General features: G+C 39.2%; 1 protein-coding gene across 2 annotated transcripts in view; it reads right to left on the reverse strand.

Moving 5' to 3' along the window:
* The window catches only part of KITLG (KIT ligand), an 89,710-nt gene extending 79,309 nt beyond the window's left edge, over positions 1-10,401 (reverse strand). The window contains exon 1 of one of the 2 annotated variants that reach the window (XM_054444648.2): positions 10,154-10,401. In XM_054444648.2, the coding sequence (XP_054300623.1) occupies positions 10,154-10,168 (15 nt within the window). In that variant the 5' untranslated portion in view covers positions 10,169-10,401. The remainder of the gene's footprint in view (positions 1-10,153) is intronic. The other variant, XM_054444647.2, reaches the window with a different exon arrangement.
* Positions 10,402-12,391: the final 1,990 nt, after the last annotated feature.

Raw genomic sequence — 12,391 nt, forward strand, 5'->3', positions numbered from 1 at the left:
TAAAACCGTCTTCCAAAACAGCACATAAAGAGGGTCAGAGCAAATTGATAAAAGTAATTTCTGAAGTATCTTTCTATTTCCAAGAAGTTATTTTGAAACATAACTTTAAAATATTTTAAAATCTGCCCTCTGCCAACAAAGTACCACTTTATTTGAAAGACAGAAAGCTTTCTGGCAATGAAGTAATTCCTAATTCCATAAAGTAAGACGACATCTTTAGAGTTTACAATGAGATTCCCTCACAACAGTCAGACGAGTCAGGCAAGAGGTTTCCATTTGACTGCTGGGGAGATGGGTGGGAAAGCCTGATGAGGAAACCCAGGCTCCCTGACCTGTGGGAGTGTTGCTTATATAGAGCCATTTACACTTCTGGTAAGTACTGAGGAGTGTGGGGTCAGAAGCAGCTCATCACTCAACCAGAGGACTCAGTTTTGCCTGCTGTCTGTCTTTCTGGTGTAAAGTTAAAATGCACCTTCATCTCCACACATAAATTTGAAACAACAACAAAAAAAGAACAAAGAAGTTCAAGCCTTACAGTTTGTATGTGTATGCATGCGTGTCTATATTGGTGCATTATATTGTAGTGATTAGAAGGAATCTGGCCTTTAGATTTAAATAGGCTTGGCTTCAAATACAAACTCTTCCACTTACTTGCACTTTTTAAATTCTCATTTTGGGCAAGTTTTCTTAATCTCTCTGAACTTCAGAGAGATTTTTATTTTTCTTTGTTAAAAAAATGATGCCAAATAATAATATGTACTTTACAACATTTTGCTACAATCGAATGAGATATACTTGTGCAGTTTGTGGCATGGTGTTTCACCCATGGGGAGTAATTCACAGTTATTAACTTATTAATTTGTCTTATTATCTCCTTATTCAGTAAGCTGCTCTTTTACTTCTTAAACAGCTTGTCTTTGGCCTACTTTGTATAGCTATTTCCTTTCAACAAAAAGGGAAGAAAAGTAAAGAAGATAAAATTGGGAAAAATTTTAAAAAATTTGCTAAGGGTGTTTATGAGTGTCAAACAAGATAGATAATGTATAAATAAGAGAGTTAAGCTATTAGTCTCTAAGGATTGGTTTTAATTTTTTTATTTATGAAAGCCCTATAGCCAAAGCCAGGAATTACTAACACTGAAGTTATTTCTTACAGCATACAGATTTGTATAATGTTCTGTGTGATTTACTATTCTTTTAGAGAAGGAAACGATGCTCTATTAAGTAGGTGCCAGTTGCTGTGATGTTAGACAGTCTATCTCTTTTAATTATCACATCAATACTACCACTAGGTGGTTACTTCTGTGCCCATTTTAAATATTGAGAAAGTGCAGTTCAAAGAGAAAAACTTACTGGGGTTGGTAAGTGGCAGAACCAATACTACATTTGATCTATACCCATTCAGACCTTTGCTATTCTCTCACATTGTCTCCAGTTTCACTAAGTAAATGATGTTACGCATTCACTGAAAATTAATGCTGTAAAATAGTGAACAAAGTAGCCTTGCCAGTTATGCACCAAACACATTTGTGTGTATAACAGACCTAGCACAATTGTTAAAATTTTGCCATTAGAAAAAAGGCCTATAAAAAATGTATCAGTATCTAACAACCTGAATTAGGTCTCCATTCATTTCACAACATTCCAAGTGTATTTACTGAGCAGTTGGCAGGAGCCACTCTTTGAGGCAACTGCAATCATGAAATTTTTGTTGTCCAAATTCTATTACTGGCAGCTTTTTTGAACATCTGAGTTGCATTTGTTTTTGATTCAATGTTCATGTAAACAGAATGCGTATCTTTGAGGTATTAAATAAGCCACACTAATGCGCTGTGGTTAATGTCAGCTGAGTCTCTTTTGCAATATACACCTGGGATTGGCAGGAGAAAGACCTTGTCTTAGTTTTCTTATCTGTGAAATGGGGTTTAAAAAAATAATAACTACCTCTCAGCGGAAAAGTGCTGTGAATTAATTAATCTTGGAACTGTTTTCTACTAAGTGCCATTTTGGCATGATCTATTATCAGGATGGTTTGATTTTACAATATAATGATAGAAGCTATTTAAAATGGCTACACATTTAAATGCCAAACACTTGACACATAGTACAGTAAATTTCATCTCTTCAAGTTGAATCATTATGTGTGACATTTGTACAGAAGTGCAAACAATAAATGGTCAAATCAGTCTTGGATTTAAAAGTCTCATTATTGAAAAATATAAATAAATAAATGCAAAGGGCTTAGAACAGGTCCTTACATTGTGAGCATTACATAAGGATTTGCTAGTATTATTAGAAGCTACTTATAATTTTAAATTAAAATTAGCTACAGTCATATGTGTATCTATATATGAAATAAATCAAGCAAGCTTAATAAATGCCTAAATAAATTTTTTTTTCTTAAAGACCCTAGTTTCAAATTAAAAAAAAGTACATTATTTTTAAAGTATTATTAAAGCACAGAGTACTGTGGCTTCGGTACATTACAAACAGGAACTAAAGTTTTAAAAACACTTTTTTGGGCAGGGGCTAAGAATAAATATAAATACATACATTATGTATATATTTTATATACATATATATAATTTGTTACAAAGATAGTGGAAGAATTATGTAAGCCCTATTTTGTAGTTCAGTGCTTTTCTACATAGAATTAGTCATCCAAATAGTAAAAACATTATGCTAATAATTTCCTCTGAATTTTTCATGAATGTTGCCTAATCCCTTTATTATCCCCTCATTTTGTTTAGTTCCCACTTTGGACCACCTGGAAGTAGAAAGTACCAGCTATTCTCCTATACTGTGATAATGTACCTTTCAAACAGCAGAATGACATATGTGCTAAGGTCAGTCCTCTGACTAACAGAGCACATCAAAGATTTGTGAGTAGGGCCCACGGAATACAGCAGTTTTCTAAAGCTGCCAGAAATCCAAACTAAAGCAATCACAGAGCTTTTGGTTGTTCATCAAAAAAGGAAATCCCTAATGTGTTTACTACTTCAGAAGCGTTAAATTGTACATTTACACAGAACCATAAATAATGACGTATGACTGCTGAGGTCTGTTTTGCAATTCTTGGGTTTTCTAGTCAAATTAGAAACAATTTTATATGAAAACATCTCTACCCTCCCTTCTCCCCACTCCTCCATCTAAAGTTCTGCAGTGAACGTGAATTTTAACAGCCAGTACATCCATATGGATAACACATCCCAGGGGGTGACAAGGCCTTTATAACAAAGCACACTTTCTCTGTCACACTCTTCTTCGAAGCCAAAGAATCTGTGTGTTTTCCCAAGGCAGTTGTTTGGGAGGGCACTGAGAAAGGAACTCCAAGTAAACAGTAGAAAACTCAGCACTGTAGGGCCCTAAGAGGTTCCTTCACAATAGACCACCACTATTCAGTTGTATTCCTTAGAGGCAACCTGGTTCACTGCCACTCAAATACTCACATTTAGGTGAAACAAGCCAATAATGAGATGCGATTCAGCCCCGGAGCAGAGTGAAGACACTGAAAGGGAAAGGTCCTCTGCTTTAGGGATTTTATGTCAAGGTGAAAAAGAGGGAAAAGTTCTAAGCACTCACAGGGCTTATGTTCAGCAGATGAACTTCTGCTCCTGAAAAGGCAACAGAGTATGGGCATACAAGACAAACACAACGCCCCCCTTCAAGCTGTGCTCTTTCTTCCCAGGTTTGCACAGGGATGCAGTTATGCAGTGGGGATGCCCTTTCTGCAAAGGTGAACAAGGCTTGCTTTTTCAAGTGAGCACCAATGAGTTTGCGGTGGTCCTTTCATGTCCTTTTACATGGTCACTCTAAAGAGCAAAGGCATTCTTTGTGAGCAACAGACAAAGTTTGAACTGCCGTCTGTGTACCTGGAACACAGAAAAGGCTACCTTATTGCCCCGCTCCCTCCCAATTTACCCATGTTCTAATCAGCAGCATTCAAGAGCCCCAAGGCAACAGCTACAGGCACAAAGTCAAGTGCTGAATTTCTGCATCCAAATATCCCAATAATAGCCATTGCTACATTTTTTTTTTTAATTTTCTAGACTATTGCCTCAATTCTAAACTTTGTTTTAGTGGATAGCTCAGTGGGCAATGCCACTGATTAGAGAAGAGCATTATCTTCATTGTTATGGCCCTGTTTTCTGAGAAATGTGTGTTCTCCTAGCTTGAGGAGGGTCCAGCTGATCTTGGAATATTCTCATGTCAACAAGAAAAGACTGCCATAGCTTCTGACTGCTTAAAAAAAAAAAAAAGGCTACTGCTAGCTACTGGGTTTGCTCCAGCTCTCAGCTAAGGAAAGGAGGTAAGCAAGCACTGTTCCAAGGATGGTACTGGACCCAGACAAAAGCCAGCCAAGGAGAGACTTGGCATAGTATCATCTGCAGGAACTGCCTTTCCTTGAGGCTCCCTCCTCTTTCCACCTCTGTGTCTCCAGCTGCAGCCTCTCATCTTCACTATCTTCTCAGGATTAACTCTTGGGCATGATTCAGAGATACTAAGACTGGGAGACTAGTCCAAGGTCACACATCTTGAGGCAGAGCAAAGGGTAGGATCAGTTCCTCTGATTCTCCCCTCAGTGCTCTTTCTACTACATCATCAGATCCCTTCTTGGTTTTCTTTCTCCATTTCAACTCCATGCACACACGTACTGGAAGTTAAAGGGACAGAAAAAAATAGGCAAATACAGGGAAGCATTACCTTTTGTAAGTTTATCTCCTCTGGTTAGCTGACTTTATCTTAGAATTCTTTTTCATAGAACTTAAAAATTTAGAACAGAGAAAGTAAAGATCCTCTTTAACTATGGATTTTGCTAAAACAGGAAAGTGTAAATACCATTCTTTTTACACAGAAATATCAAGCAGTAGGTGAAATGCATAAAAGTAGAACAGTCTGAATTTAAATCTCCTTCATTTCTCCCCATTGGCTTATTCATAATCATAAAACAATGGTTATAATGTGTATTCACACTGAAGCAATGGCTGCATAAATCTGAGAACTGAAGGAAGCTTAAATACCATCTGGTTCAAATATCTATTTTACTAGTACTTTAGAAATAGAGAATTTTCGAACCAGAAGGCACTTAGAAATCACCTAGTCTCACTTACCCATTTTACAGTTGAGCAAACTAAGACCTGGAGTTCAAATAATTTTCCAAATTACTACTACTTATTATCCAGGTTAATAAAAGAAATCAGCCTCCTAATACCCAAGCCAAAGTGGCAGCCTACAAAAATAGTAAAATGTAGCCAAAGGACAAAGACAGGTACATAAAGAACAGTCTTCTTTTAGATGACACACATTATGATTGTAAAGAAAGAACCCCAACTATGAGAAAATCACTTCCCCACCTCTTTTTTCTATAGAGAAAGAAATAAGTAGAGATGGGATCATGACAATTCTCTTAAACTCCCAGCCCCTGTAAACAGTTTTTAGTATACCCATAATTAAGTGAAAAGGCAAACACATCTTGCTGCGTCTATAAATCAGAAAGGCTACAGTCAATTGTTTCTATGAAACAGAGCCTATACAAAACAACCCTGAAAGCACCATATATTATAAAACTATCTTGGTGTTCCCTCAACTTGTTTTGTAAATTGTTCTGGCTACACACGTGACTAAGATCAAGAACAGTGTGTAAGACCAAGAACAGTTTCTTGCAGCTGCTCATGATTTATGTGCTAGAAAGAAAGATAAAAGATCACTCCTCAGAGATTTATATCCAAATGCCTTGCCCTAATTTACAAAAGGGAACATTAAGATAATCCAGAAAAGAAAAAATAAAAGTCTCAAACTAGCATAATGAAAAAAAAAATGCCACTGCACGTTGCCTGGTAAAGACAACAAAGACACCCCACAGAAATGAATGCATGGCCTCACTCAGAAAAGCAAGTGCGAGAATATTAGGGATGGGAAACTGACCAAGTCTCTTTAGTCCAATATAAAATAAAATAAAACGAAATAATTCCTTAGAATCATACAAAGAGAACTTAGCAAGAGTGTGGAAATATGAAACTGAGTCAGCGATAAAGATAATATTTCCATTTTCCATTTCTATTTTCTATTCTAATTATCTCATTCATTTGTACTTTAAAAGAAAAACCTTCAAAAACGTAGCATCTCTTATGCCCACATATCACCTTTGTCTTCACATATTCCTGGATTGATGTGTCTTAATTATAGTCTATAAACAGATATTAGCCTATCATGGGAGTCACCAAATCGACATGTGTAGATTTAGGAAAACTTGGTCTCTGTGCTTGGTTCATTAGGCATAATTTACCTGCAATAAGTCAGTTTTTCTCTGGCTTGTAAAAGTAGGCCAGCAGGCACTCTCTTCTCAGGAACAGTAAATTCAAACTGTACATATAGTAAGCTACTATGCTGGTATAAAGACACATATAAAATTTCATTTAGTCCTTAAAACCACCATGTGAGAAAAATCTTTATAACTTTTATAATCATCATACAGATTACAAAAAACAGAAATCCCAAAAAGTTTAACAAATATTTGCCAAAGGTCATTTGTCTCATGAGTAGTAAAACAGGAATTAGAATCTAAGTCTTCAGAAGCTAGAGCCTAGAATCCTTCCACCAACCATATTTTAGGTGTTTCTCATATATGCTCAGATATGCTTTATTCTCAGATATAAAGTAAAGGCCACATGTAGTGGAATTTGCCAATCCATGTAAAAAACCTCCAATACCCAGACTTGCTATTTGAGTGACAAATTTTTATGTGATTTATGGTGATGGAAATATTTCAGTCACCTGTTATTAAAAAACAAATGTGGCCCAGAATTTGCTATCTTCAAATCAGCAGTTAGATGTAAATAAAATTTAGCAATTTTAATTGGTTTGGCCCAGACTTTCAGATTTCCATATGGTTATTTTCCTTGTTTTATGTTAAATGTAATCAACTTAGCACTTGGGTTTTAAAGTCTTGGCAGAATGTATCAATTAAAAGCTACATAAATTAGAATTATTCAAAGCATACATTCCAAATTGAGTGATCTTAAGGACAAGACTAAAAAAATGCTCTTTTCATAAATATGTTAATTTTCTTCTACAAAGTAAACTTGCATCATCACCTACATGACAAACTTCATACAGACATAAAAGAGATCTTTGGAGTAGTGAAAATTAGCATTATATTTGCTTATTCTCTGAGGGTTAGTATGCCTAAAATGGCCTTTTTTGCATTGTTTGCAAGATCAATGTTTCTTATCTCAGTATTTCTGAGATTGACAGCAGTTATGACACTTCTCACAAACCATCCCCAAACTAAAATGTAAGCACAACATTGATAAATATAACACCAGGCACATTAAGCTAATGGCACTTTTAACCAAATCTTAATCAGTGTTGCAAAATATGGTGCCTTGATTGTTATCCAATATGGTGTATCAGAATACTATGTTTAAAAAACAGTTACACATTGAAAGAGATGTTTTTTCTAAGCCCAAGCCACAAACACCTGTAGAAACTGTGAAACCACACAATCTGAATAAAATAAAATCAAACAGAAATCTGAAAAATTCAAAAGACATTCATTTCTGTAGAACTGTGATTAAATTTATTGCCTCTGTCATTATATTGGAAATACTGAAGTGTACCACACATGCTAAATGAATGAATCATTCATCAAACCCCAAGTGGTTGTTGATGGAATTTTCACACTTATTTAGCTTGACGGAAAGGCCAGAATACCTGGAGTCCCCATGATTCTTGGAGAGCTGTGTAATTCAAATCAAACCCCATTTTAAAATATTACTATTAATTTTTTTATATGTGGGGTAGTAGGAAAGTACAGAACCAGTTGCTTTATAATAGAACCATGGTATTGATGCCATGTTTATAAATGACCATTTAAACTACTAAATATTAATAGATATTCTTCCCTGGTGAGGATAACATTAGATTCAGAATAGTCGATCCTATTTCTTAGTGTCCGATTTACATAGGCTACTTTCCATCCACGCAGCATTGCACAGAAAATGTCTTTGTAATTTTTGGATTAGAAAATTTAACAATATGAAAGAAATCTAATCCCCTCCTCCATTTCTGCAGATTATTTTATTGATTTTGGGCTATTTCCAGTGTCCCGTTTTTCAGTGACTGTGAAATCGCTAGAAGTATTCTTAAAAAAAACCTTGAAGGTCATTAGATCCTAGGCAATGAATGCCTTCATTCAACAAGGGTACTGCCCTCCTTTGCCTACAAGCCGTTTAACATCAGCAAGTTCCCCCAAAGGGCCTGCACTTTAACTTGTGTGATGTGTGACCGAACAGGTCACATATCTAAAATACTTAGCTTTCTCAAATGTCTCTGGTCGGCAGCACTGAGTCACTAATGCCACAGTCACAATGTTTCAGACTAGATTGACCTCTTTCTAGTTTTCTATGGAATTATTCCATGTAATCCGATTTACACAGCCATTTAATCAAAGCGAGAAAGGAGATTACAGAGCTCACATTTGTTCTGCAAAGCAAGGGTGCAAGGATAATCAATCCCACCGCTTCTCAAAGTGACTTGATAGTACATCCCCTGGCTTTGGAGTGTTGGACATTAGCCTTATCTGTCTCCTGTGTTCTTGTTTAAATAGGAAGGTTTAGGCTCTTTTCCTGAACTAGAAGATAGCAGCTTCTTCCCCCAGATCTCACCACTATTCATGGGAGCAGATGCTACTATAAGAAGGAATAGGTCTCTACCCTTCTTATAATTCCGCAGAAAGCTTGTCTAAATCAAGAGATTACAATAAAACTTTTCTTTTGTTGCAAGAATCTTTAACATTCGCATTTCGACAGCACGCTGTGGTGATTCCAGGTGTGGTGCTCAATGCCTTGCCTGAAAGCTAACCTGCTTGTAAGAGTGGGGAGAGGCACATCGCGTCTTTTCTCTTAGAGAGTGCTCTAGAAACTATGCAAGCCTCTTTTAGCCAGGCAATGTCCCTTTCCCCTGCCTTTTACCACACCGGTACAAGGCGCTAGAGTCTTGCAACTTTTTGCAGGCCTAGATATCTGTTTAAAATATGATGCTAAGCAAGTCATTTGATAAAGCATTTTGAGCACATTGATGCCTTCATTCTAGACCAACGATGTGTACAAACACCCCGATTTCCTTTTTCCCCACCACTTCCACCCCTTCCACACATTTCAGGAACTGCAATCTCCAACAGAACCTCTGGGGGGTGAAAGGGCAACCCTTACCCAACCGCGGCAGATAACACATAACAATTTCTAAGGGGGAGAAGTGAGAGGAGGTAACAATCAACAATGGTGAAGAGAACTGTGGATAGGGGCACCATGGCGGCCCTTTCTAAACGAAGAACCAGGTATTTTCTTCAAGGGAAAAAAAAAAATCTAATTGTCCCTCCGGGCAGCGTTTTACCCACAGCGCTTTATGTATAATGCAGAATTTAGCAGCACTGGGAATTATCTCAATCACTATCATTTAGAGGTGCCTATTTTATAAAAAGCCTTTATCCCTTCTGAAATGGAAAAAGGTGCATGCATTGTGGAGGTACTAGAGCTCTTTAGAGCCCACACAGAGCCGCAAACTAGGCAGACACTGCCGAGAGCCAAGTTTCCCGGGCAGGCGGGCAGGTTCCCGCCCCGCCGAGAGCTGCCGCTTAGGAGCTCCGCGTTGGCTTCCCTCCCGCGGCTGCACCCGCGTTCGCGCCGCTCCCGGTGCCCGGCGCCCACCTCGGGGATACACAAATAAATCTGAGTGAGAGAGCTAGTGAGGGTGGCGCGTGGGGTGCTGTTTCATAATCTCCTGGAATCCACGGGAAAACCGTCTCCTATGCAAAGACATGCCTTCCCGTGATAACTTAAGATTCCATGGCCCAAAAGCCAATCTTTCCACCAGACGGGAATTGCGGTTTCCGACTGACAGCTCAAAACTTAACTGCTGAGGCTCCAAACTTGACACCGGCTCCCTCTCAGCACTCCCACTCCTTTTCTCCCTGGCTCACCCGGCTCGGCTCGGGATCACACACCACGCCGGCCTCCCCCGCATCCTCTTGGCTCACCCGGCAGGCACAGCCCTGCACGCCCCAGCTGCAGGTCCCAGGGAGCGCCGGCTTCCCCGGGGCACCGGGCGCGATTTTTCTTGGAGAGCCTGGGAGCTCCCGGGCGCGCCCTACTCACTTGTGTCTTCTTCATAAGGAAAGGCAGCGCTGCGATCCAGCACAAACAGTGGTGTGGCGACTCCGTTTAGCTGTTCTGGAGCTCCAGCATATTGCACGAACAGCGGCGGCAGATAGTCCACGCATTGGGTAGCCCGAACGCAGCGCCCTCTCCACGGTCCCTGCTTCCCGCAGCGCTTCTAGTCTCGGCGCGAGGCGGCGAGCGAAGCCCGGCTGCTGAGCCGCCGGCGCTTTTATACAGTTCCCTCCCGCCTGCTCCGGACACGCCTCCTTCCCTTCCGGAGCCCGGGGTAGGCGAGAAGCAGGCAAGGGCGCGGAGGGAAGAATCGGTAGGGCGGCCAGAGCGCGGTAAATGCCCCAGAAGTTTGGCAGATTAGGCCAACCTCGTCCCCTCGCCTGGGGGCCCCGGACCTGCACTGGCGGGAGTCCGCGAAGGCGCGGGGACGCAGAGGGCGAAGCTTGGTACCCTACAACTACTGCTGCGACGAGTCTCAGCTTACCCTCCCGGATCCGCTGAGGCTCACCTGGCACCCCCGGGGACAGACGAAAAACCTCGCGCGCCAGAGAGGGCTCGGAGCTCCCTCTGTTAATACAAAGTCGGAGAGGGAGAGGAGTCCGGGAGGTTCGGAGCAAAGAATTCACCCTGCCTGCCTTAGAGCAATAAAGTTTAATTGCGATCTGTAGTTAGGCCATTGTCCTATCACCTGTATTTTTTTTTAAAAAACAATTACTTTAGTGAATGAATATTTAATAATTACAAGAATTGTTGACTCAAGGTTAAGTATTGCAAGGGGAGATGCTTCATTTGGAATGGTTTGTTACTGTGTCTTTAGAAATTAAGATTGAAAGAGAAGCGATAGATTATTAAACTACAGGTCTCCAACACAGCAAGGCTTTGAAAGTTGTACTTTTTTGAACGGAAAGATAATGCAACCACAATAATAATAGCTAACATCATTATGTGATGCACTTATTCATGTGCCAGGTGCCAGACTAAGAACTTCGCATAGATTATCTCGTTGAATTCTTTCATTAAATTTATCAGTATAGATCTTATTATTTTATTCCCATTTTATGGACGATGAAATACAAGGTTAATTTTCTTGACCAACCATATCTAGTAAATGGCAGAGCTCTAATTTAAACCTGGAGCTCCAGCTGTACAGTCAAATATTTTATTGATTCTCCAAAATGTGTCTGTTTTTGTTTGTATAACTGGAGAACATTCCAAAGCATTTCATTAATTTTTTAAAAGAAAATATTAGCTGAATATTAAAATCAGTGATCTTTAAAAGAAAGAATAATGTATGAGTTTAGGAATTAGTTATTTTAATAATAGAGTAGGATTCCAAATTTGCTCTAATTAGTTCCGGTGCGTTTGTTAAACATGGATATGCCAAATCAGGGCGAAGCTTGTTTATTTCACTCCAGATGTGCTGACCTCTGTGATTTCCCCAAATGTGGGAAACTCGACTGCATAGTTTAGTGGGGGACTGCGTTCTCACTTTCTCATGTTAGAAAAAATATGTATAGACAGCACATCAATCATAATTCCAAGTTGATAGTTGCTTAGAAAGATTTTTATACATTAGGTACTCTTAGTACAAATATATCGAACATCAAATATCAAAATGAGCTTAATTTAGATACTGGAGGCATAGCAAATGATTGTTTTTTTTTTCTTCGAGATTTATTTTTATTTTTATTTTTTATTTTTTAGATGGAATCTCGCTCTGTCTCCCAGGCTGAAGTGCAATGACACAATCTCGGCTCAATGCAACCTCCGCCTCCCAGGTTTAAGCGATTCTCCCGCCTCAGCCTCACAAGTAGCTGGGATTACAGGCGCCCACCACCACGCCCAGGTATTTTTTTTTTTTTTTTGTATTTTTTTTTTAGTAGAGACGGGGTTTCACCATTTTGGCCAGGCTGGTCTCGAACTCCTGACCTCAGGTGATCCACCTGCCTCAGCCTTCCAAAGTGCTGGGATTATAGGCATGAGCCACTGCGCCCGGCCTCTTTAAGACTTTTTTGAAGTCAAGCATTTTATTTTTTTCTCCAGCTTCATTAAGTTATATTTGACAAAAAGAGTATCTATTTACCACGTACAGTGTGACATTCTGCTTTTGTATACATTGTGAAATTATTATCAGGCTAAATAATATATCCATCACCTCACATACTCATCATTTTTGGGAGATGAGAGTATTTAACATCTACTCTTTGTAGTTTGAAGTACCTC

This window comes from Pongo pygmaeus, chromosome 10 (genome assembly GCF_028885625.2).
Source record: "Pongo pygmaeus isolate AG05252 chromosome 10, NHGRI_mPonPyg2-v2.0_pri, whole genome shotgun sequence".
Classification (NCBI taxonomy): Eukaryota; Metazoa; Chordata; class Mammalia; order Primates; family Hominidae; genus Pongo; species Pongo pygmaeus.